At 45.4% G+C, this 27,737-nt stretch overlaps 2 protein-coding genes across 2 annotated transcripts in view; one reads left to right on the forward strand and one right to left on the reverse strand.

The window, feature by feature from the left end:
* The window catches only part of LOC144824893 (cytokine receptor common subunit beta-like), a 150,519-nt gene extending 145,306 nt beyond the window's left edge, over positions 1-5,213 (forward strand). Inside the window, exon 13 of the mRNA XM_078683867.1 lies at positions 1,170-5,213. Coding sequence (XP_078539993.1) covers positions 1,170-2,307 — 1,138 coding nt within the window. The 3' untranslated portion in view covers positions 2,308-5,213. The remainder of the gene's footprint in view (positions 1-1,169) is intronic.
* Positions 1-27,737, reverse strand: part of CIMIP4 (ciliary microtubule inner protein 4) — a 553,487-nt gene that overhangs the window by 194,122 nt on the left and 331,628 nt on the right. The gene's annotated exons all lie outside the window — the stretch shown is intronic.

Genomic DNA, 27,737 nt, shown 5'->3' on the forward strand with positions numbered 1-27,737 from the left:
AAAATTCTGGTCAAAGTGTGGCTGTTATGAAACCTGGTGGCTGTGAGCCTGATAACCCATATATAAACAACAAGTTCATGGAAGGAATAGCTTATATTAATCTCAACCACTGGCAATCGCTTGGGCTGCAATCCAGACCATCCTTTTTTGTCCAATGTACCATTCTAAACAAATCCCGCCTAATGCAAACCGGTCTTCGTCCTGCTCCAAAAAACAAAGTTCAGCCTGAATTGCCAGTCCAGGTCCCCTCCAGTTGAAAACACAAGCAAACCCAGACTGGTTTTGACCTACTTAGGTCTCTTCAGTGCTGTATAACTTTAGTCCTATGGCATAGCGAGCACGGGAGCCACGTCTGTGTATATTCTTCACACTTAGGGCATTTACTGCAAAGACACAAGAATGCTTAAAGTATTATCAGTCACTGGCGAGCTCTCTGCCCGTATTACACACCACTGTTTTTTAACCACTGTGCCTTTCTAGGCGAGTGCAAATCAGTCATCCTTGGCAGTTCTAGCTGGACTGTTGCTAAAGGAGCACAAACAAAGTTCACTGGCACATGGATGGGTCTAATCTAAGGTAGCATGGTGAGCAAAAAATATGGATTCGGATGTGGGATTGATAAATTGCCAGTGGCTGAGAATATTTAATTCATGTTATATTACTTGTTTGTAATTTTCATTGGGATGCCCTAAGTACGACGCGATGCCCAGATATCGGCCTGTGATCACTCTGCTACTGAATACAAGCTGCACCCAAAAGAAGAGGCCAAATAGGCTGAAGCCGGTCTTGGGTCACTTATGTTCTGGTTAAGAAAGGAACTGGCATGGCAATTCGGGCTCATCTGTTCCCAGTAGATCAGGATCAAGGCTGATTTGCATATGGTGGGTCTATTCTGAGGCAGCATTGTTGACAAAAATGATTGATTCTGATGTGGCCCAAGCAATTACCAGTAGCTGAGATTAATTCAAGCATTCCATCCATCACTTTTTTGTATTTCTCATTGTAAGCCCCTTCAGCTGTTTGACTACATTAAATGGTGGTTATTTTAAGACTGTGCCAAGCAAGGCTTATTGATAGGCTGCTGTGAACCCCAGTAGCTGTTGTAAATCAGTGTTGTTGTGTAAATGCCTTTAGAGGGCACTAAAGCAATTATTTTTTTTTGAATGCAGGTTGTGTAAAGATGTCAAGGTGATGGCATCATCTTTAGTAAATGCGGAGACACCACATCCTGCCAGCCAGGAACTTCATGGATCATCTAAAGCCCTGCCTGACCAAGGACAACTCCTCGGTTTGATTTCAGGACACAGCTGTGGGTCCCAGTCATTTCCACTGGTGGTGGACAATTACAAGAGCCCACAACCAGGCACTATTCAATATGAAGGCAGTGCCTCTTCTGACTTCAATGGTCCATATTTGTTATTCCAGCGCACGTTGTGGCAGTCTGAAAACTCTGCCACTGAGCACCCGGATGGGAAGGAGGAATACATCAGTTTCCCTCCCGACTGGGGCACCAAGATGCTTCCAGTATCAGGGAACTCAAATGCCTCATTGGCCTATTTTGACTATGGCACCAAGATGCTTCCAGAATCAGGAAGCTCAAATACTTCATCGGCCCATTTTGGCTATGTCTTGTGCCCACCAGAAGCCATGTCTGATTCTGCTGAACCAAAAACCCAAAACGGAGAGTTCTGGAAGCATCAACTCCAAACCAAGGCAGATGCCTGCAAAAAACCTCCATCTTTGGGCAAGTTGGAGACCCTTACTAACCAGGAAGCACCACCAGGAATGGAAGAGGCACTGTCAACTTGTGGCCCCATTGACTATGTCATGGCTCCACCAAGTCTGTTGCTCACGGCCACCAACTTGCTAACCACATCGAGCTTGAACGTTCAGCATGAAAAGCCATTTACGGATCCAGACTGTTCTCAGGTGCTCATCCCAGTCCTCACCAAACAGGAAGTGCCTAGTGGCTATGTTATAACTCCAACCATACCCAACAGAGCAACTTCCTCATCGGCCCCACTCACCGAATTCAACAAAAACACCAGAGAGCCATCTGAGGACAGGCTGCTCATATTCAGCCCAGGTGAAGCAAGTCCCATCCTCTTGCAACAGATTGGCGACTACTGTTTCTTGCCTAGCTCCAATGTCCTGGAGAACAACATGGAAGGTGAGAAAGTCCTAATAGCAGCAGACCCTCCGAAGCTGTGTCTGTCCATGGCACCCGAGGCCAGCCAATTCAGAGTGCCCCAGCCTCACACTGAGGTGTTCAAATTGATGAAGAAAGACTATGTTGCTGTTTCATAGGAGTGACAGATGCAGACAACGATGCATGAAGATTATTCCAGCTGAAGCTGGTTGAAAAGAATTAGCAGGAATTAGCAGGGTGATGGGATAAGGAGGGCCCATGATCATATCACCAACTCTGATGCAAAATGGTGCATGGTCAGTCAGGCCTGCGGTGTAAGCTTTCCGTCACCCGAGTCAAAAGGGGCTCTGCCAAAGTAAAGCTTACGGTCCACCCATCTCTAAATGAGGCGAAGAGGAACAAGACTTTGATGAGCAGGGAACTCTGTTGCATTCGAAACAGAGTATTCGGTCTGCCAAACTCTAAATCTAACCCTCAGTCATCAAATGACTTTAGCCATTTAAAGGGGAAATGAGACTACCAATACAAGAAATTAGACACATTTACTTCAGGGGGGGGGTGCACACATGTGAGAAGACTCAGGAGAGGTGGAATAATGCGGGACGGAGCCCATGATACATAGCTAGTCTGTACATTTACATTATTTTCACAAACTTGCAACAAAGTAGAAATGTGATAGTAAAGCTATTCAGTCTTACTTTATTGCTCACAAACATATAACATTTTGCACACCATTCGGTGTCTGTCATGAAAGCATGAAACACTTTACAAGTAGCGCAAACCCTTTCTCTGATCAACCCGTACCTTTATATTGTTCTTACTCAATGTTATGCCAAGGCTTTAATTAAAACCCAGGTATGAAGATTTCTAATTCAGAATGAGTACATTTTAATTTAGTTATCAAACGGACGATCCAATCATAGAAAAATGCTTTCTATCATTTGAGAGAATGGGTTTTCAAGAAGCAACAATGTCAATAGTGGAGCCTGAACTTACCTCAGGGTGGTTTTAGGGGCACTGTTGAAAAGTGGTGGATACAGCAGGGGGTCATGCAGCAACACTAGTAGAAGGGCTGAGATGGCAGATAACAGGGTGCACTATAAATAGAGGAACCAAGAAAACAGGACCTCAGGAGCACCGCCGATGTTTTGTGTAGCTAATAGGACCAGGCCTCACCAGACCAGAACTCAGGCCCTCCAAGCAGCCTTGAAAGAGAAGGGTGCTTGCAGTTTACACAGGATATATTTGGAGAAAATACTAACCAGCAGATAGAGATAGGAATGGTACCCTCTGTCTGGTTAAACCTGGAGGAATAGCAACAATGGTGGCAATACCACAGTGATCCCAAGCCACAGATAAAACTCAAACAGATTGACCTCAAATATTCTGGTATGATTAAATAGGGATGTATATTAAAATGTACACAACAATATATATTGAAATATTTACTGTCATGTATAGTGCGATGTATAATTAAATGTGTAGTGAGATGTGGATCAAAGTATATGTCAGATTGTTCCCGGGAATGTGTCTTCCAAAATACATCAACTATACATATGTAGGCATTTATTGCAATCTATGTAACAGTATGACTTCTCAACGTCCTATGACCTCCAGCTTATAACGCCCAACATTGGTTGTAACTTGTATGTGGAGCAGCTGGGAGACCTTGTCGATGCGTATGTGTCAGCATTGATTAAATACCCGAATTTATTTCTAGGTCTCTTCTCAGATGGACAGTTTTCACCTGAAGGGTCGGCTTTTGGTTAATGAGGTCTGCATGTAAGTAGTATATTGGAATTTCAACCCCATGAAATCCGAGTATTTGTTCCTCTGTCCCGAGAAGTTCGATCCTGTTTCCCGTACTCAGTTGCCAGTTCACACAAGCAATTGAAATTTTCATACCCCATTAGATTCAGCTAAGGCGTTAGATTTTCTGCTTTTTAATAATACATTTTTGCCACCTTCCATTTGTTCTCACTCCGTATTAGGTCGGTAAAGAAAGAGTTCCAGAGAAGGTGGGAGTATGAACGGTATATTATGGAAGTAATAAAGGAGAAAGGTTATTACTAACATCTTGGCCAAGGTTGCTGTGCCCAGTATCGACAACTGAGTTGCCCTATCACAGTATGGAGCTCTACAGACACCCAATGCCAGGATGATAATCCCAGCGAAAAGATCAGTACAGAGATATGCCTCACTGACCAACCATCATAAAAGGACACTTTTGGAAATAAACAAGGTATAGCCATGGTCCTAGTGTACATTCCAGCGGTGAGGCAGTCATTAGCGCAGAACATATCAGAAAGTGGGCAGGCCCAGACCACTTCCAGATCCACTTGCTTTGTGATTCATAAAGGGAACAATCACAATTTGCCATGGCTGACTCAGAGACAGGATATTCATGTTTCCGCTAAATAGAAAAATATCTTCACAGCAGCACGTGGCAAAGGGTTCTCAATTAGCCTCATATCTACAGCCTTTTCTGTGACCATTTCTGTTGCTGAACAGTTTTAAATCTGTAATGCTATCTCTAACACTCTACCATGTGGATGGGCCTGGGACCCCTTCATGTGCCCTGTTTCCCTCCAAAATCCATTCTGTTGAACGGAGTCATTCGGAAAAACTGAACGTTTTCAGGAATCTTTGCATTCAGTGTCCACTGAGTATCGTGTACAATTTGAGTTGAGGCACCAGACTCCTTAAAACACAGTACTTAAGCAGACAGGCTACCTGGCCTCTAAATTGATGTTAGCTCTCTACAAACCAGAGGCAAGGAATCCTTATGTCACAATGAGCATTAGGAAAAGTGTTATACTGGCTATATTACGTGTAACATTTGATTGCTCCAAGGAATGCTGAGCGACGATGGAAATCTTTGAGATGAGAATTTAAAATTATTTTTACTGTTTATTATGGCACTTTTGTATGTAACTGTAGTTCACCTGTATTGTTTTTGTGTTAAATTAGTTGTAGAGCGCACTATGAGCCATTTGGCAAGGTTCGAGCTTAATGAAAACTATTAAATAAAGAAAAATCTTTACACTTTAAGTACAAAAAAGAACCGGTGTCCTGATTTTTTAGTGTTCAATGTATAAATGAGATTTCAAAAAAATACAAAAGAGATACTGTAAATGTCAAAGCATTGACAGTTCCTCTATGTGTAGTTATGCAAACAAAGCATTATTTTAATTAATTTCACAGGGATACCTTTAAAGCAAAGAAGTAGTCAGAAAATATTCTTCTAATCGCAGAGCATGTGAAGCAAGCAAACCCAACCCTCCACACAAGAATTCTTTTTGCCCTTTCGTCCTCCTTCCATCATCCATCTGTTCATCCATATATAAATCCATCTATCTGATATAAAAAAAATAAACTGCCTCTCACTTGGTGCAGACGAGTATGGATCAAGATATCCAGGATCATCAGTTTCATAAACTTCATTTGATTTTAGAAATAAATACAAATCAGTTAAAAGAAGCAAAGATTGACATCGACATACTCACACTCACATTACAACCACCGAGAGAAACCGTGCAAGAGAAAAGCAAACTGTCAGTGAGTTTAAAAACTGTAGGTAAAGTAGGCCTGACTTGAGTTAAATTAATTGGTTGCAGACATTTATGTTGTAGGTTATTATGTTTAGGACAAATCATAACAACATGTAATGTGTCATTGACCCAGATGTTGTCACAGTTACAAAGGGGCAGTTCTGAATCCTTAAAACAGCCATATTTAGAATATATTATTCGAGGGAATATGTTAACCCTAAAATAAACCAGCAGGCGGCATTGGTGACGTATCATGTTCCAAGTCAGATAGAGTTCTAAATTACTGACAGTTTTCACAAGGATAAGCATGTCGCACCAAGTGTATCGATATTGCAGCATCCTCACGGTCTGCTGCCATCTTACCCATAAATACGGCTTCAACCCATGTGCCATCCGAGCGAACTATGCTGCTGGGATTAGCATATAAATCGGCCCTCCCTAGAGACCTCATGTTGTGGGAGATATAAGCCATATAACACAAGAAAGTAGGTGAGGGTCCAAGGGGTAAGAATATTTAAAGACCACTCATAGCCTAAACCCCCAGTTTAGACAGTTAGCAAGAAAGAAAGGCTTAATGGGGTCTCTGCAGAAGACTGATCTCTATAAGTAGAAAAGAAGAATGCATAAGAGTTAGAAGGGAGTGTGCAAAAAGGTGGAAATGAATCCCATCAGCCCACCCATGTGGCGGAGCCTCATCATCTGGGATTGGTTTTAGGGTCCCGGTTCAGATGAGGAGACACACCTGATGAATTGTGTGTTTAGTCTCCAGTCATCCAGGACCACCCAGGCGGAACCGACCTCCAGTGTGCAATAGGTAAGAAGGTGTGAGGGCTCAAAGAAAAAATAATAATTTGCAGTAAAGAAGAAATGAGAAAAATAGTGAAGTAAAATTGACTACCATGTTCTAGGAAAACTTTATTGGGAGATGAACCATGGGGTCAAGATTAAAACTGGAGTGTAAGGCAGTGCGACATAATAACTGCCCTAAGTGGATGATAAAGTGGTCGACATGTTTCTGCTGTAATCAGGGGCAACTCCCCTGCTTAGCTTTCATCAGGACCAGATCTTAGTTTTACACTACTGCAAAAATGAAAAGATGATTTCTTAAAGTGATTCAAAAATGAAACATAATCAATTAGGTACTAACTGTTACCCAGCATTTAATCTGGCAAGAGTTCTGCAGACACAAAGTACTCACAGTCCAATTGTACCAGATATTTTCAAGGGATTCTTTCCTGTAAAGAGATATAATAGAAAAATAGAAGCAAAAAATACAACTATTGTGCACTTTATTCTAACTCGTACATCCAACGATGTAGAAATAACATACAGTCACAGTCTACTGGCATCAGTGGTCAAGGAACAGATTGATTAGTGTTAAATAAGTCATTACTTACCCCAGTAATCTAGGGAGTAAGCCTCACCTCTCCTGGCACTGGCTCAGGGATAGGAGGCCCCGCTCTACATATATAAAAAATAGTAAAACAAGAAGAAGAAGGATTTCATCATAAGTATCAGAGATCCTTTCAGCTTATTTTCAAACAAAATGTATATGCTCATTTGGGAGCAACAACATTGGTATTGGAACAGGATTGCTAAAAAAGCGATGGCTGAAGACAACCACCGGCATAAAGAAGGCTTATCTTTGTGAATTACAGAAGGTATTTCAGTATGTCTGCTTATTTGTTCTAACGAGGGGGCCCGAGCATGCACTCCATTAACGCTCCGCCCTGAACTTCACCTTAAAAACGTACCACAGATACGCTATTTGTTTGAATGCAAGCGAGCATAGTGACACTCTATTTGTTTAAAAAATGAGCGAGCATATTGTAACCACCATTCAACACTAGAACACATTGTGAGTAATCTTTTTAACGCAATAAAGGGCATGTAGCGAGCACACAGAGGATACCTTGAAGCAAACATGGTTAGACACAGGGTGCGCCGTAATGGATTCCACCGTAAAAACGCGCCAAAAACAGCAAAATCGCTGGGCAGTCATAATGAAACGGGACACGCCTATAACTATTGAAATATTTTTATAGAATTATACTGGTCACCACATGTCTATTCATAATACTAATGCCTGGAAAAACGGAGCATATACATTAGTTGAGAACTTTTCCGATTTGGAATATGAAAAAAGAGGTGGGCGACAGCACTAATTTACTCGAGAAACCATTGAACATAGAGAGACATTTTGCCACATATATATATAACTATGACTCTAGAGTTATATATTATGAAACTTCCTTAAAATACTGACCATCTCTGTTTGAAGAACTAAGAGATTTTTTTGCCTAAGAGACAAGTGGCCTAGCGATAAAGAATTGCCATTTTAATGTTGTTGCTTTACAAAAATACACGTACTATAGACAGCACTGATGGGAAGCTGACTAATCTCACACTTCTCTATCTGGCTGTGTTCCTTTCTCCCTACCCCCTACTTTTCATTTACACAGGTACTGCTGGACCTCATCAGAAACAGATTAATATGTCTATTTCCTCACAATTCCTCTAGAATAAATTAGTTTTTAGGTTTTACACAGAGAGACACCCACAGTCTCACCACACCTTTCCACCCTGGTCCTGAAGAAAGCCCACCTGACCCGCAGAGGCAACCTAAGGGCTGATGTCAGGATGCACTCTGCAGGGTCCGATCACAGCAATGCTGGCTCCACCTCCTGACCTCCCCAACACCCTGATAATATAGTACACAGGGTGTTCGAGTGATCGGGCGAGGGAAATAAAGAGAACAGGGAGGGACGGAAGGGGACAGCAGGGAAGGGATAGCTGAAAGAAAAAACACACTGCGGTTAACTTCACAATATGTAAGGCTACCCTCATTTCATTCTCGCTAAAAGCCTTTCTATTCACCTGGTTCAATATATCCAATGGTGCCCTCCTGCTGTAATAGGGATTTACACACATATGATCCTGATCCCTGATGACAGAAAAAAAACAAGTTATTCCTCAGATTCATAAGTAAGGACATTAAATGGGAACTATAACGCACCCCCTCGTATTGCGTTCATACGGTGAGATAATTCGTAACACTATTCCCAGGAATGAAAGAGAAAACCTCCTCCAACTCTTCCGTGTATGTTAAAATCCAAAATCAGTAGAAATAGGTTCCTTCACCCAAACCATAAACATCAAAGGAAATGGAAAACAAACGGTAAGATGAAGCCTCCTACTACTATCTTCCGCTGCATAGTTCAGTTACTGAGTCTTCTAGCAGAATACATATAGTCAAAATAGAAACCAATCTCCAAACACGGTAAAGTGTAGAATCCTTCTACCACTTTCCGCTTTGGCACTTATTCTTGATATCTCAAAATTCTTCCCAGCAAAGCGGGACTTCGTAGGGGTAACGCGCAGCCACCGCGTTCCGCTCGCTAAACAAACAAAGGAAATGTTTCCTTGTGGCAACAAAAAGGAATGAAAGAAACCTCCAACGGTAACAGTTTTCAGAAACTCAGCGTTTTTTACTCACGCTACGATGTAGATACGATCCTCGGTACAGCAGCTCCTCGTCGCGGCCGGTGAACAGCCTGCTCACCAGCCGTCTCGGCAACCAGAAGCAAAGCAAAGCAAAATCCCGGAAGCAAGGACTTGAGGAAAGGTGCTAGGCAAGCACCTCGCTCGGGGAACCCCGGGCAGTAACACGGCACGAAACCAGGGAATCTCCGTGAAAGCCAAAAAGGTGCAGGGGGAAACTCCGGAGACAAGCACAGTTCAAAATCACGCACAAAGACTCCCGGGCCCGCCCTCATTTATAAGATAAGGAACCACGCAGGGCATTATGGGGGATGTAGTTTAATGATCAGGTAGGCGCTGCTACGCGATCCTGACAGCTGAAACATGTCGACCATTTTTTAAGAACATTTAAGTGCGGGAGATCCTTAACTAAACATCATAACGCACTACACCTATTTTTAAATAATATCTCGAATCCAGATCTATTAAACTGACACCTGGCTGTACGAGTATTTTTTAAGTCACTTTAATCTATGATCCCCCCGTATCCCTGATCACTACTGCACTAACCAGGGGTACACCTCCGGGTGGAGGAAGCATGAGCACTAACCCAATGATGATGCTGTCACGTGATCAATAGTAGAGCGGAGAATCAAGATATACCGCTAGTTCTACCATCTGCACATGAATGAGGGTTTTTTTATTGGGACACAACACAAAGAATTGCTAACCCAGGTTATGCAGGACAAGTGATCCATTTCCCACTTGATTTTTTGATATAGACTAAGGAAGCTGAATGGATCACAGCTTCTTCTTTCTGCCTCCATTTTGATTATCTCTATTCCTGGGGTTAATATCCGCCATAGCTGAGTAGGACAAAAATCCTATTTATTAGCTGTTTGGTTTCAACGTTGAAGGATACAGTGTTCCAAAATATTGTGCACCTTATCTTTGTTTCCTTGAAACCGGTAAGGGTGTTATAAACATCCATCCAAATTTAAGGAGTGCCATCACTCTAAAACTTATAAAACATGCCTAACACCAAGAGGTTGTAGAGCGGTTTTCGTGATGGAGGAACATGAATCTTTTCAGACAGAGGTATTCTATTCATGGATAGTATTCCCAGAATCAAATCCAGTAACAAAAGTGTTTTACTTCTACAAAGAAAATGAACCACCTGAGGAATATATTCCTTTCGAGGATGTTAAAATTCCACTCACATACCAGAAGCATAATCTCAGGTTAAAAGGTGCCCTAAAACATTACAATCACATTACCAGGCTCGGTCCACCAGGTAGACCAGGAGCAACATGGCCGATTCTAGCCGGCTACACATCCTGACATTGAAATAATGTCAGACGATGAATTATTCACTCAACTCAAAGAGTTCATAAAAATGTACAGACAGTTAGTCCAATATGTAATGCGGACCTCCACACTCCAACCACCATTAATCATTCCAAATCAAACCCCTAACCAGGGGAATACACTAAAAATTACTCCACAGACTTTACACGCAGTCATGGGTAAAATGCCCACAAAATGTGAACTAATTCCATTCTGGATAGCCAAAAAATTCCTCAAATTGAAGCAGTATTTCCTAATACTAGCCCTTATGAGAAACACAGAATCCTAACAATTTGTTTACCGATGGGGATCACACCCCATCTGGAAGACTGCACCACTTGGGGTACAGTCTTTGCTGCCATCTATACTAAAACACATGGTGTTCCGTCTATTGCGATAATACCTGATGTTCTGAAACAAATTCAAAACGAATACGGGGCAGAGTCTGCTCTAAATTTAGGTATGAAATTACTGAAAAACTTTGACCAGGTCTCAACAATAATATTATCTAAATTTAAAGGAGAAGCAGCATCAGTGGCGATCCGCCAACGCTTTAGAGAATTTGATGTAACAGAACATCAACAAGAACTACCCAGAATAATAGACATCATTATGCCAGCCTTCTCCAACCATGTTCCAGTACATTTAAAATATACTTATTCCAGGAAATGGGCAGTTGCCCAAGCCCCAGTATCATATAAAAATCACGTAGGATTGGATGAGGACCCACCTCACCACAAGATCCAGTAAAAAAATCAACCTTCTGCACAAAGGCAGTATCCAATTAAGCAAGAAGCTAAAAAACAGGTCAGGGAGATCTTAGATCAACTTGAATACCAAGGGGTGATTGAAACATGCACCTCCTCATTGAACAATCCTTTGTTTCTGTTTCTAAACCTGACAACACACATCATCTAGTTTTGGATTACAGACACCTGAACTCTTGTTCAAAGACATTTGCAGTGCAAAATGCACATAGTTTAGCATTAATGAATAACATTGTGCGTAAACAATATAAAACCACTTTAGACATTTCAAATGGTTTCTTTTGTCAAAACATAGCACCTGAAAGTAGGTATTTGACAGTTTTCTCAATAATGGGGACCCAGTGTCACTTTTATCGACTCCCACAAGGGTTCAAGAACACCCCGGGGTTATTCTCAGCAAGAATAACAGAGTTACTACAAATTTATGATGACAAGGCATTGTCATATGTCGATGACATTTATCTGACAGATGATGACCTGCATAGGCACTTGAACAGGGTGAATACCATTATATTGGGCTTCGCCTCTGAGGGCTACAAATTCAATTTCAAGAAATCAAGAATTGCCCACCTCAATGTCCTTTTTCTAGGATATGACCTTTCAAGTGAAGGTAAAAGCCTGGCAGCTAACTTTTTTTTAAAATGTGCTCTGCTCCAACCTCCAAAAACGCTGAAAAACTTACAGTCGATGATTCTAGGATTCCTAAACTTTGGAAGAACTTACATTCTAAATTACGCAGAAAGTGTTCAACCTCTCTACGAACTAATCAAACTTGATTTCAAAATCAAAAATTGGACACAGGGACACACCGCAATCCTGTGTTCACTTCAAGCTGACATGTTAGCAACAAATCACTTACAAACACGTGTAAACATACACAATTTAGTGATCCGAATCATATCCGGGTCAATGCAGGTTCACCTACTTAATTTTTAATGAAGGTGAGAAAGTACCAATTGCATACAAATCACATTTGTATACACAAGCAGACATGCGCTTTACATCAACAGAAATAATTCTGACAGCAGTTCAAACCGCAGTAGCAAAAGAAAGAGCTCTAGCTCAGGGGAAACGCATAATTGTTGTGACTCCAGTACCAGCCTTAGAGGCAGTTACAAAAGCGCGCATTCCAAATGCAAAAGCTTTACATCCAAGATAGATACAATGGGTTAATTCTCTTGCTGCAACAGATGTTGAATATGTTTTTGATCCTAATTTAAAAACACAAGCATTCCTGCAATACGAACACGAATGTCCTCTGCCTACTGAGATTCTCCCTTTTGATCAGTACGAATTTATAATTTACACTGACGGATCAGCACAATCATCTACAGCGGGTAAGCAAGCTTACAGTGCAGCATGCGAGATTGTTAAAGGTCATATGCGCAATGGTAAATTCCGAACAATAGTCACAAAAACACAATCTCTAGGAGATTGTACAGCTCAGCGAGCTGAACTACAAGCATTCAGATTGGCACTAGAAAATACGGATCACAAATTCCCCACACTTACTGTGTGCGATTCTTTTTACTGTGTTCATTCATATAATGAATATTTACAGAATTGGCTTCAAAATAGTTTCAAAGATGCAAAAGGTGGCACAATCAAGCATAAAACGCTTTCCCATAAACACTAAGTCAAGGTTCCTATGGATGTGGCCTCAGAGCTCGGCTAATGCTCGAACTGTTATAAAAGATTTGCGAGTCTTTATCGGCACATACGCAATAGGCACACTACACTCTGACCAGGGCCCTGCGTTAAGCTCTAAGACTTACAAAGAAGCCATGGCCAGTATGGGCGTAGCATTGCGGTACTCCTCTCCATTCCATCCTGAGAGAAATTCTGTTGTGGAAAGGAAAAACCGGGATATAAAGCGGTCTATAACTGCTAGGGTATTAGGTTCAGGTGATGGGTGGGTCAAACATCTTTATGGGGTCCAACGCTCATTAAGCAATTTGCCAAGAAGTTCTCTAGGGGGTGTAACTCCATAGGAGGTCCTGTTTGGGACAAGAATGTGGGTCCCAGATCTCGATTACAAAGGCACAGTGGTGAAAAATAAACCTTTTGACATTAAAGATCATTAGGCTGTTTTACAGGACTTAAATGAACTAAGATCGATGTAGGTTAGTGATTGGCTTCCCTCCGGTCCCTACTCTCTTCAGCCTGGCCCGTCCCCTCTCCCGCAGCTTGGGTGCCTCTTACTAATTCCTGAACATTGACCTGGTGCGCCTACGCTGTGTCTGTCATGTTATTGCATTCTGACGCTTTGTGCTATTGGCCAACCTCGTTATGTCCGATTGTATTCATGTATATGGTGCTCTGATTTGGTGCAAGTATGTAATCTGTCTATGCAATCTTGTCAATAAAGGTTTTTGAAAAATAAAAAAAATTAAAAAGTTCACTATTATTCAGTCACCCAGGGATGTTTTTTGCGACTGACCAATCCAGCCCACCCTTCGGACCATTATAATCTCATCTGCCAAATCTGAGTTGGAGGCTGGTGAACATGCACCCTGGTTGCCAGCCAATAAACTGCTTTGTTCTTGAGTTGGGCGTAGTTTTCCTGAGCGTTTTTCCTCAAGGGGTGTACATCCACCATTATAAGAATATATGGAGTGACCGCAGGGGGCAGCTGAATGGTAGTGTTACAAAAATCATATGCCAAAAGGACTTTTTGGGATATACTGGGAGCAGCCAATACTGAGTTGGTATGATTACTTTGACCAGACAACTGGAGGAAACAGGAGCTGACCAACAAGTTATGTCACCATTTTTAAAAGGTGGAGTGTTTTGGTGATGTGAACAGGCATTTCAAAGTGAGGGTAATGAAGTCCTACATAGAACCAAAGCCTTAGGAGAGGCTCCAGCCCTCGGATTATCAGTGAGATTGCTTGTAGGGATTCTAACTCCTTTATTAATACTCAAATGTAGATTATCCACCGACCCTAAAGTTCCCACTGTCTACTCCAGTGCAGTCATTCGAGTACCAAACGTGTTTAAAGATGAAGAGATTTTAGACTCCAGATTGTAATTAAGTTTCCACAAGGAAGCTCTCTGTTATAACCTGCCCTGGGGCTGCCATAATGTGATATGTAGGTATAACTGGGATCTTCCCAGGGCCGTTGTAGGCTTCCTAGTTAGTTTGGTAGAATGAAGCTGTCCCGAAATAGTTGTTTTAGGCGGGCACCCATTTTTTGAGTATTGTCAGAGCATTTGTTTGTGGTATCACAGGCATTAATATGTTGAGCCCTGGTTTAGGAAACACTGGACATAGGGGCTTGAGGGGAGGATGGAGGCATAAGAGGTACACTGGTGGTGGCGATAGCAGAACCGGCAGCCCCTAACTTTGTTTATCTTTATCTTGTATTGTGTGGCATGATGGTTGACTATCCAGGAACATATTGTGTAAGGTCCTCACTATGGACCTTATTTCCTTATTTCCACAGTGTCTCATTCCTTTGTGTGAACAAGGGTCAAAACCAAAAGCTAATTAGTGCTTTGTGGTCTCCAAATTCCAAGTGATTTCTTTAATATCGGTAAAGAGGGACTTAATCCGCCCTTCCCACGGCGCGTCCAGAATAGATTGATCAGACCAGTGAGAGGGATCCCATTGGCTTTCACCTGGTGGAAGTGGTGACTCCCACACTCAGGGATCATCCGCTCACTATCTGAGTCAATCTCCCAGATAAGGGAGATCACGGCATGGTCTATGACCTGCACCTGGGCACTATTTACCTCTAAGGCCATATAGGTCATCCCTGTAGAGGTCACACCAGTGGGTGGTTTCTTTGTACAGAGTCCACCTGCTTGTATCCTAACTGGGAGCACTCAAAGTAACAGGCTTGGATATGGGGCGCCCTGGGCCACTGCCAACCAGAACTACCCCCTGTGTTTCCCATATGGGGAATGGGAACCCTTTCCTTCCCCGTTACCCTGGGACTTGTCTGGGTCATCTTTAAGCTCCCCCTCACTACTGGGGTAACCTGAACCAACCTTCTTGGGGTTACTCCCAGGTAGCTTCTTGGACACTCTGGTGCTGATCTAGCGGTCCGCCAACTCAGGAAGCCTCCTGGGGTCAGTCAGATTGCGGTCAACTAAGTGCTGTCGCAGCTCTGGAAAACAGTTACTGAGCATGTGTTCTCTCAAGCTTAAGTTGTACAGCCCAAGATAGTCATCTACCTTGTTGCCCCGCACCAAACCATTCAGTACCTTGCTGGCATAATCCAAGAAGTCTACCCAAGACTGATTCTGCATCTTCTGACTGCCCCTGAACCTGATGCAGTATTTTTCTTGGGTGAATCCTAACTTGGTGACAAGGATGGCTTTCAAGGAAGCATATCTGGTTTGGTCCTCTACTCCTAGTGTAAGCAGTGTGTCACTTCCCACTCGAGGCTTGTGTTTCCACAAGCCACCCATCCAGTGCTCCTCTGGAAGCCGGTGCACATTAGAGCTATGTCATATGCGGCAAGCCACTTGTCTATTTCATCCCCTATTACATAACTGGGCCTCAGATCTTTGGGTATGCAGTCCTTCTGGTCTCCTTCAGACACTGTAGGTATGCTGCCACCATCACTACTGGACTCTGCATGCTTGGCCTTGAGATCCTCGACTTCCACAGCAATAATTTTGTTTAAGGAACACTTCTTACAGGTGAATGTTACTTACGCATTTCATACGTTTATTTTCTTTAGAACAAATCACGGTTTCAAAGGTCACGTAAAATCAAATAACCTACATTCAGATGTTTCTATTGGGTGACTGTGCAGTGAAAAATGATACAGTGAAAAAAGTGTGCTATTGCTATATACAATACTATATATATGTGACTGACAGGGATATTATTAGGTTAATAATGACACTCGTACTAAGTGTGTCTTGTTCCACTATCAAGTTAAAACAAGCATTGGCATAGCCAATAGGTCTCGCCTTTGGGACCTTATAAGTATTTAGTTATGCAGCAGAATATCCTTGGTGCAACAAAATCAACTGTTGCATGGCTAAACACTTATAAGGTCCCAAAGGCGAGACCTATTGGCTATGCCAATGCTTGTTTAAGTATGACTCTTATTTAGATGTTGGGGTGGAATCAGTGGCGGCCCCCACATACAAAAGGTAGTGGGGTGGGGGGGCACATGGGTGGGGGAGGGAGGGTGCAAGGGAGGGGGAGCTGTGGAGGCGGGGAATAAAAAGAAAAGAAAAAAACATGCCTTGAGTTGACGGCCGCATCCCACATTGCGCCGGGTGCTTCTTCTTCCTTGTTCCAGCAGGCACTGGGGCTGCATCAGACTCCCTGTCCAATCCCCACCCTGAGGTGTGTGGGGATTGGCCTGAGCAGGCTAGACAGACACCCTGCTCAGACCAGGGAGTCTGTTGGGTTTCTCCGGCCTGGCTGCAGCCAGGCTGGGCTGGGGAAACCTAAGTGCATGTGTGTGTTTTGGTCAGCCTGAGATGGCCAGCCAAACACACATGTGCACTTAGAGAGTGCACATAGCACTCCTACTACCCCCTACAACTGCCCCACCCCCACACCTCCCTGCACACAATGGCTGAGCCAGCTGCTTAAAAATAAAATGATAATCAAATATCGTTTTATTTTTTAGCTGCTGGTTCTGCCAGTGGGGCCACGCTCCTGGCCATTGGGGAGGAGCCGCCCCTGGCTACAATACTCCCTCACAAAGGTGACTGTCATCCAGTCCGCCGTATTATGGTCTTCATAGGATATAAAGGGATCGTATTAGGGTGCCAAGATCTAAATCAGGCCCTATATCGTTCCTGATAAAATTTATGCCAGCCATGATACAAAACGTGTATTTTGAGCTGCTCCGCCTTTCTTCAATGGTACTTTCAGTTAAGGCAGCTCGAGTGTCTTTTGCATTATTTTAGATGCCATTGGGGGGGAGTGATTGTGTCGAGTAGCGCTCTGGTGCTTTCACCTTCACCCGCTGTAGATGTTGATGTTAGAACAGGCACACATTTCATGGCGCCCTCTCTGGCTGGATGCGCATTTTCCTAGAATGTATTTTGAATCTGCGCATGCTTCTTCCCATTCTTAACCCGGACTTCACCTGGCAGCATGCAGCTAGAGGCGCTCGTCTCTCTCGCCCAGAGGATGGCATCTGTGGCATCGCCTATGCAGTGGTATCTGTACCATCGCACAACTTCATTATGTGTGCTGTAGTCGGGCGGACTGTTGGTAATCTAAGCCATACCGGTTTAAAACCCACAATAATTCACAAGTGCCCTGCAGGTTCTTGGAGATCCCGCGCTTTGGGCGAGTCCAGATATGTCTGTGTTTGCCTGCTTGTAGAGCAGTTATCTCTGGATCTTGTGATTGGAACGGCCTGTCACGTGCAAACATTCCCAAAGAGGCAGCTTTAATAACTGATGTGTGTGTCCATCATTTCCCATTTGTACTTTTGTAGGAATATTCGACATAGGTCTTGGCTGCACACTTGCAGTCTTTTGAGTCAAGAATGTTGTTCCCTGTGCCGCAGCTTTTTGTGGGGGTGGGGGGAGGCATCAAGCGTGGCGGGCGGCGCTTATGGTGCAGCATGCGTGGACTAAGGGGGAGCGCTTAAGGGGAGGCATCTAAGGAGGACAGAGCTAGTACATGGGACAGCGCTCATGGGAATGCACGTGAGCGGGACAGAGCTAGAACAAGGTGGTAGCGCTTATAGCAAGGCACATGAGGAGGACAGAGCTAGAACAGGGGGACATCGCTTATGGGAAGACACGTGAAGACAGAGCTCAAACAAGGGCCAGCACTTATGGGAATGTAGGCATGTGAGGAGGACATATCTAGTACATGGGACAGCAGTTATGAGACTGCTTGTGTGGAGGACAGAGCTGGTAGTACAAGGGGCCATCACGTAGGGCACGCGAGGAGCCCTGAGTTAGATCAAGAGAACAGCTCAAGTACCTAGGACAGCACTTACAGGAAAGCCAGTGAGGAGTAAAGAGCTAGTACAAGGGGACAGCTCTTACAGGAAAGCACGCGTGGAGAGGGCTACTACATGGGACAACACTTACAAGAAAGCGAGTGAGGAGGACAGGACTAGGCCAGAGGACATTACTTGTATAGTGCCCGCAGTTATGAGAAAAAGGACAGCGTGCTGCCTGGAGGGGGACTGACACTAGACTGTACTTTCTGCCCCCATTCTCTCGCGAGAAGGGGAAATACTTTTTCAGGGGCTGGAGAGCAGGGGAGCAATCTTTGCCCCGAGGGGCATTTTTTGCATGGGTTCGGCACTTGCATGGGGTGGCAGTACTTTCGTGGGTGACGTAGCAGCACTGCTCCGGAGTAGTATGTCTCTTGCAAGGGAATACCTTAGGTGGTGGTTAATTCCAGCTGTTTGATACCTCAATTAAGTAGTGTTAGCAAATCACAAGGTCAAAAACTTTTTTTTATATATGATCCAAATCATCAATGTAGAAAGATACAGATCAAATACAAATAAAAACAAAGAGCGGGTGTATGTAGAAAAATATTGAATTTTATCTTATTCAAAAAAAGGTACTTTTGTAAACATTATACAAAAAATGTGACAGAGAGGTAACAAAGTCAATTAAGAGCCTTCACTGTGACATTTATAGACACCTTTCTTCTTACTAATAATACCACATTATAGAAGAAAAGGTATTGGTCGATGTTTTGGTCTCTACGTTGTCATACACAAGACCATCTTCAGGACAATAATCTTTGTTAATATTGACCCCTTAATAAGGCAGCAGAAAAGAGTTTGTAATTTAAGCTTTCTGAACGGTGTTGCGACAACTTCAATGAAGCAATAAAGTGGCGCTGTCGAAAGGATGTTTCACAATCTTATCAGTGTTAGTACGTTTTGAGGCGTTTTAACCCAGAAAGACCAACGTTGCTCAAGCCGAATCAAAGTAATGCAGTCAAGCTGCCGGCATGTTTGTGGTCAGTGTTTCATATGCGTTGTAAGAAGCGTAGCGACGGAACGGTGAGCCTTTCAATTTTGTGGTTCGTTCTAAAAATTATGTTGAATGTAGTATCTTGTCGTTCTTTAAACCATCAAGAATCCGTGCAGCTATGTATTTTCTCTGTATATTTCTATATTGATGATTTGGATCATATTTAAAAAAAAGTTTTTGACCTTGTGATTTGCTAACACTACTTAATTAAGGTATCAAACAGCTGGAATTAACCACCACCTAAGGTATTCATTCACTTGACCTTATGAACGTAGTATATTAATAATTCTAACTATAATACTTGAATAAATCCCTTGAAGGCATTTGCACCCTATCATTTACTTTGCCCAAGCCCTCAAGGCTTGTTTGGGTTGCCCCTTTACATTTTGCATCTTGCAAGGGAAGGCAGCGTCCGCGTGGATGGCAGCGACCGTATGGGCGCGGGCATGTTGGGAGCAGGCCTGAGCTGAAACTGCTGGGAGGGCACCCTTCGCGGCCTGGGAGTGGGGTGCTGGCCCTCGCCCCTCCAGGAGCTTCAGGCGTCTGCGGCTACCTCCCCAGGCTCGTGCACTCTGCGGGTTGACCGACTAGTCCCCGCAGGGGGCCCTCATAAGCGGACGGCCCCTTATGGCACACTGGACAGCCTAGTGTCCGGTGACCCCTTCGGGGTACCGTGCGGTGGAGTAGTGTGGCTCACTGGTTAGAGGCGGCAGACCCGAGAGCAGAGGACGGCCCGGGACCAGGGTTCGATTCCCGACGCGGCAGGTTTCTGGACCAGGGTCAGCGGACTCGATAATTCTCTCGCCTCGGTGCCCACTCTGATCAGCGATCACACTCGGCAACTCTGGGCACTAGCTTGCCTCATCTTCACTAACGGCCCCACCAGACCGCCGGGGATGCCTGGTCTCACCCTGGAGATACCCATTAAGGGACCATCTCTCAGGGAAGCCAGGAAGGGTTTCGCAGCGGTCGAAGCGCGGAGGTACCCCTTCGGGAGTGATTCCAGCGCTATATAAGCACATAATTAATTAATTCCGGCCGAGGTGGGGGAAGGGGAAAGGTATATATGCCTTCCCCGCCCACCTGGCGGCCTCTTTGTCCCTCACCCTCACGCCATTAGGACATGTCCTGGGAGCTGTGGATCTTTGGTTGCACGGTGAGTGCATTCCCCCCTCCTCACCAACCCAGTTCCTCCCCTGATGGGGGGTGTATCAGGGCTGGATGGCTTGCATGAATGCGGGCAGTCTTGGGGGGTGGGGGGGTCGCAGCTTCTTTGTTGGACACAGGCATCTCCGCCGGGCTGTCCCGGCCCTGAGTGGGCCCTGTGGGTGCCGGGAATAGAGGTAGACGAGAGCAGCTGTGCGCTGTGCACCTCGCTTTCTTTTGCCCGGCCCGGGTTGTGGGTTGAGGAGGTATTAGTGCTCCTGCGTGCGAGCCAGTCGTAGCCTGTCGGGCCTCAGCCTACGTGGGCAGTGGCCAGGGTCGCAGTGGGACGGTCGCGGGGGATGGAGGTATCGGGTACCTTGAGGCAAACTCCCCCGCCAGGGGTCGAGCGGCCACGCGGAGAGTCAACACCACCCTTCCCCCCGCTGCCCCTCCCCATCGGGGTTATTGTCCAGGGTGGCCAGGTCTCGGCTCGCCTGGGAGGGAGATATTGGGCAACAATGCCGTACACAGGCCAGCACGGCCGATGCTGCCAGTTCTTGGTAACGCTGGGGGGGGGGGGGCAGCTTAGAGCGTGCACCCCCCACCTCTGTTCACCCATTCAGGGTACTGGCATTAGAGGTGCTTCCCCCTCCTTCGCCCCTGGGGGTGGGGGAGTTAGAGCAGCTGGCGCTGCTGCGGGGGGCCTCGACCCGCGTGGGTATTAAGGGCTTAGGCCGCAGTGGGCTGTTTGATGGGGCTGGGAGGAGCACAACAAGTCCCCCTCCTCTGCTGTTTTCTGACCCACCTTGTGCCCTGCCCTCCTCCCGGTAATTCAGTCAGTATTGGGCCCACGCGGGCTCAATGGTGGTGGGGGGGGTGAAGAACAGCGAGGGCAGCAATGCTCCACCTCCTCCTTGGTACATTTGGGGAAGCCGGCGGATCAGCTCTGGTAATTGATAACTGTGGGGCAGTAGGCATCGTGAAAAGCCCCTGGCGGGGGGTGGCTACGAACTACAGCAGCCTAGTGTCTGTCCCCAAATAACGCAGGCCTGCGGGAGTAGATATTGGGGGAGTAGCGTACGCCCCCGCTCGGCCTGGTGGTGCTGGGGCGTTGCCAGAATTTGCGAGGAGCTGCTTGGGCAGCATCACAAGAAAGTCGTTTTGCCACAATGGAGGCCGGTGCCCATCAGCGGTGCTAACCCTAGCGGGACTATGGTTGATTTTAAGTGAGGTTGCGGTGGCGCCATAGGTAATGGTGCCCCGCGGGGGGGCCACGAGGGTGGGCAGCCTCCGGCGCCTCCCACAAGCTACTTGTGGCACCAGGCTCTCTGCTCACAACTCGGGCAGTGTCGCCGTGCATGCCCCCCCCACGCAGCGCAGTTGGCGATGGAGAACACAAGGCTTCGAGGGCTGTGCAGAGACACAGAGACCCCTTTCTATGCAAGGCCGCCTGGTAAGAGCCCTGCAGCCCGGGCCCTGAGATCACAGCCCCTACGGGAGGCAAAAGTATCTCATCTCTGGGTGGAATGACCTCAGGCTAATGGGAAGTCGTAAAACAAATAAATGCATTGAAGGCGCGCCGGGCACAGCTGGGCACAGCAGTGCGCTCAGGGGTGGCTCGAGCAGAGGGGCAGGGCTGGGCCAGGGTCAGAAGAGAGCGGGGGCGTTTCTCTCTAGGGGGAGCACATGCCACTAAGGGGTCTGTGCCCTGGACAGGCTCTGTCAGTCTGTGCCAGTGCACAAACATATATTATGCAGCGCTGTCGGAATAGATATCGGCACTCGATGAACTGATATTACAGCAGTGAAGGCCAAGCAGTGCAACATGAGCAGATATCGGCACTTTACGAACGGATTTTACTACAGCATTGAATGCCAAGTGGCGCTGAATGTGCAGATAATGCTGTTTGAATTGCTTTTGTTTCGACTTGAATGGCGGGGGCCTGTATGCTGATTCTATTTTATCACGGGTGCATCCCTGGGCCGGCTCTTGGACGAGACACACCTCTCTCCTAGTCACCAAATTCCCGCGCTCTGGGTTGTGCAGGTGAGCCGTGACCTCCATGCCCACGGCCCTGTGCATTTCCAATTGCCACCCGGGCTCTTAGGGATGGTCCGCTTTTGTGTCCGTGTTTATCACTTTGATGGCTTTCCGTTTTCCCACGGATATTTCTGTCCTGGCCACGCCATGGGTGAGCTACGCATTTCAACAGAAGCAACTCATGATATGATAAAAAATGTTATAGAGCGCACGTTCACCAGCGGTTTCTTGGTGCTTGGGTGGAGGGGCTTAAGACCGAGGCAGTGTGTAAGAGTTAATTGTATGCCTGGGAGAAAAGCCAAGTTTTAAGCGATTTCCTGAATTGTGAATAGGAGGGTATTTGGCGCAGTTCCGGAGGGAGAGAATTCCAAAGTAGTGGTGCTTGGGTCGAGAATCTCAGACCACCGTGTTTTTTTCGTTTGAATATGCAAGGTGACAAGAGGTTCAGACTGGTGGAGCGTAGGTCGGGGGAGGGACATAACGATGGATTCGGGAAGCAATAAAGGAGGGTCCATGGGATGACAGGGCTCTGTGGATCAGGCAGCCAAGATTGAAGAGGCTGCTGGAGAACCTGACCTTATGGGCCAGGCGGCACAGGGCACGCCTAAGATCTCAGAGTTCACCTGCCTCGACCGACAGAGACACGAGACACTCTGTTAGGCGTAGAAAAGTAGTTTTATTAGCTGCAGCTAAGTACAGTTATCTAAGAAGTACCACACAGGTAGGTTCTCAAGAGACTGCCACTTCAATCCGTGGCACACAGTCTATTATACAACACAAGTTTACAATGACAACTCCCAATATACACAAAACTGACAAATAGCAATAGTTCGAAAACAAGCTATCGAATGTCTAAAACACACCCTCCTTTCAGACCCCGTGTGCTCTCCTCCCCTCAGGTTAATCAACACTGGTGCCCGTAATTCAATTTGCAGGTGGCAAAACATGTGTAGAATGCTTCAAAAGAAGGGCTATGTAACAAGAGAACACACAAAGAGAATAGTGAAGGCCAGTTAAATAAGATAAGGTAGAGAAGAATGGTGGGACCCAAACAGTGGAGTAAGACATGGATTAATCAGTCTAGACCTCGGCCAGACCCTGACATCAGTATCGCACACAAGGACAAAGGTTGTTCTTTAACGGGAAAAACATGGAGCAGCTGAAAAAGGCAGAAAGACCATTTTACCGCGTTAGCCGTGCTGCCTGAGTGAGGCAACATAAAATGGCGACTAAACACAAAATGGCAGCTGTAGCGAAGCGAGGCCGAAAACTACGTAACCTCAGACCCTCTTTTTGCCATACTCAGGCAATGCACAAAGGAACCCATGTTAGTCTGAGTCGATATCGATGGTCATGAGGTCATTGAGATGTTGTTGCACCATCATCTTAATGTGTTCTGTCTGCTGTGCTACTGGTTTGGAGACACAGATCGTGGCACAAAGTCCACAGATGGCTGGACCACACTGTAGACAAAGACAACAAGAAAAGACAAGTGCTAAAATCATTCCAAGGAAAGTTAGCACTTTCCATCCCCAAGTGGACAGTAGTCCCCAAAACCATCCCATCACAGACCAATCTCCAGTATCTTGGTGAATAGACTCAGAGATGACATGTAGCTTAGAGATGGCTTGGTATACTGTAGGGGCATTGTTAGGAATATAAATGCAACAACTAGATCCAATCAGTTTACAGACTCCACCTTTATCTGCAAGAATTATATCTAAAACCATTCTATTCTGTAAAGTCATAAGTCGATCCGCCTGAAGCTCAGCAGTCAAATTCTTTAATGCTCCAGAAGTCACATTGATGGTAGCATCAACCACGCGGACCAACTGTCTGATATTTTTGCTATTGGCCATCGGACCCCAAAAGGGAAGAAAACCCTTTCAGAAAATCCCCTCCTTCTTGACCTGCTGTATCTGCCGAATCTACAACTCCTCTAGTGACTCTCTTTTTATGATAATCAGCAGGAGCAGTATATGTAGGGGGAAGGAGAAAAGCTATATAACGCGTTCCTGAGAAGTATGTGGGAAGCCATGTATAAGCTTTGTCATGACAGATAAAATATGTACCTTGCGATGCCACCAATGGTGCGGGGGTAGGAGTATAGACATAAGTATGGGAGCAATTACTCCTCTCTTGCTTAGTTTTGGTATTCTGGCCATTTATTTGCAAGCACAAACGACCTCTTTGGGGTAGTACCCAAATCGGTATAAATGTAAATGTATGTGTCTTGTAAAGCGCACTGCTGCCCTGAGGCGTTGTGGCGCTGTAGACCGCTGGGGAACCCGTCCCTGTGAGATGGTCCCTACTGGGTATCTCCAAGGTGAAACCAGGCATCCCCGGCGAATGTGGGGGGCCGTTGTAGAGATGAGGCAAGCTAATGCCCAGAGTTGCCGAGTGTGATCCCTGGTTAGAGTAGGCACCGAGGCGAGAATTATCGAGTCCGCTGACCCTGGTCCACGACCCTACCGCGTCGGGAATTGAACCCTGGTCCCGGGCCGTGCTCTGCTTCCGGGTCTGCCGCCTCTAACCAGTGAGCCACACCACTCCACACTCAGAACTCTGTTGCTTAAGCTTGTCGGTGAGGCTGAGAGTATAACGAGTTATATTCCACCCATCGTATGCTCTCTTCTCGTCTTTGGGAATCTTGATAATGTCAGCAATCTTTGCCATCGTCACAATACCCTTTATCAAGGAACTGTGACTGAAATCCACTCCACCATTATAGGATCCACCAGAAGGATATCGAAGTAAGTTCTGGTATGCATTAGAAAACATAGCCAGATAGGCCCAAGCAGAACCTTCGTATGAAAAGGGGAGGACTAAATACTGCATTCCTCTTTGTGTATTATGTGGTATGAGACCACAAACCCAACAATCAGTAATATTTACTATCAATTGATGCTGGTGTAACAGTTGAATGAACGAATTGTTAAGATATTCCATTCTTCTCATTTGCTCGTGATCTGGGAGTGAGTAAAATTTATGCGGAGAAACAGTAGTAGAGGGAGTTAGAGGGACAGAAGCGGGAACAGGTACTAACTGCAGGACGTGAATAAGCCATCCTATGCATGCTAATAAACTATATAAACACACTAAAATACATAGTGCTACGCCACAACGACCAAATAATAATTTCTTATAATGAGCTCTCTTCATCATTTTAATATCACTTCCTTTCCCTGTACTATCCATTACTCTAAAGGCATTGCTCACGATAATCTTCCTTAATCACTTGGCTGTGATTGTTAGCCGTCCTATGACACTGCAAGTCCTGTTGACCTAGTCACTATTCAGGTCACAGCTCAAGACTCCTACCGTGACCCTGCAACTTGATGGATAAAGGGAAAAAAAAGAACGTTTCTTTATAGACAAAATTAAAGAAAACCAAAATTAATTGTCTTTAGGCAATCTCTTTCTCAAATTGTATCGTCTCTTTCCAGGCGTTGTTTGGTCCTTGAATAAATGTTCGGGATCTGTAGTGTTAAGTCTCAGATGCACAGGTACAGCTTCCTGTAAGACGTCATCGTCCTCCTTCTCTGAGCTAGTCCAATCCAGGCGTGCACTGCTGAACGGTACGAAGCTGGGTACCTTCTCGCATTCACTATCACCGACACCTTCTCGGACCCACTGGTCATAAGGTAAAGGCAATGGTACCCTTTTGCAATGCACACCGTGGATCCAGTTTTTCTTTCCCAGGACCTCGACAGCTGTACGAGTTGTGAGTAACACTTGTCTCGGCGGCCCCCAACGAGGTTCCAAGTTCTTTTTCCTCTGGAAGTTCTTCAGACACACCCAGTCCCCAGGCTGAATGGAGTGTCCGGGATCTGAGGAGGCCTCCGGTAAAGCGTTTTGGACCTGTTGACGAATAACATGCAATTTAGTGGTGAGATCATGCAAATAGTCAACCAACAGCGGGTACGGAATATCTGAGTACCTTTGGGGTCTGGGGACTCCCCAAACATTAGCTGGGCGTCCAAACACAATCTCGTATGGGCTAAGCCCCAAACGAGAATGAACGGTCGTTCTAGTTGAAAGGAGTGCCAAAGGCAAGGCATCAGGCCAGGAAAGGCCTGTGCTGGCCTGAATCTTTGCTAACTTAAGTTTGAGAGTGCCATTATAGCACTCTACCAGACCCGCTGACTGAGGATGGTTCGCTGCATGGAATTTCTGCCTAATGCCTAGACCTACACACACCTTTTGCATAATTTGACCTACAAATTCACTTCCATTGTCACTCCAGACAATGCGCGGCAAACCAAATCTCGGGAAGAATTCTTTCAAAAGTATTTTTGCAGTGGACAAGGCAGTGTTGTCCTTTAGGGGGTAGGCCTCTATCCATCTGGAAAAGGCACAAACCACCACCAGGACATACTTGAGATTGTTAAAGCGTTCCATATGAATATAGTCTATTTGCAGTACCTCGAATGGGTACGTAGGGGTGCAAAATGACCTGCTGGAGTTGGTGTTCCCTTTCCTGGATTGTGCATCAAACAAACAATGCAATGTTTCACCACATTTTCTGCACATTTAGGAATACCCTCATTCTGCCATACTGGAGCTGAAAGCTTACATATACCCCTTGCATTAATATGGGCTGGTCCATGAGCCATAGTAACTACAGGCAGTACATACGCATCTGGTAACAACCATCGTTGATGCTCTGACAATTCCGTCAAACATCCCATACTATCCAACATTCCCGAACTCTCTCTCCATGTACTCAATTCTTTCTCAGTGGCCTCCTTCTGAATCGCTTTCACACTTTCCACTGTGTCTTCACACATACCACCTTCTGCAACCCATCTTGCAGGGCCCGTAACATACATGCGACTTTCAATATTCCTTGCTGTTTCCCTCGCTATCTCATCTGCAAATGCATTTCCTCGACCCACGTCATCAGTAATCTTTTTATGTGCACTGCACTTCACAATCGCTATTTGAGTAGGCCGAGCAAGTGATTCAAGAAGGTCAGTTACCAACTGACCATGCTGTATCTTGGTGCCGTGGGAGGTAAAGAATCCTCTTTCCCTCCACAAGCGACCAAAACTATGGGCAACGCCAAACGCATACTGACTGTCAGTATAAACAGTTACTCTTTTCCCTTTCGCCAACACACATGCTCTTGTCAATGCAATCAACTCTGCAGCTTGCGCTGAATTTTGCGAAATGCGTGCAGTTTCTACCACTGTGCGCAAAGTTGTTACTGCATAAGCAGCTGTGGTTTCGCCATTAGAAAGTTTGAAACAAGACCCATCTACCCAAAGGATCCCATCCGGATCCACAAGTGGTGTATCCTTCAGATCTATTCGACCCTT

Source organism: Lissotriton helveticus, chromosome 1_1 (genome assembly GCF_964261635.1).
Source record: "Lissotriton helveticus chromosome 1_1, aLisHel1.1, whole genome shotgun sequence".
Lineage (NCBI taxonomy): Eukaryota > Metazoa > Chordata > Amphibia > Caudata > Salamandridae > Lissotriton > Lissotriton helveticus.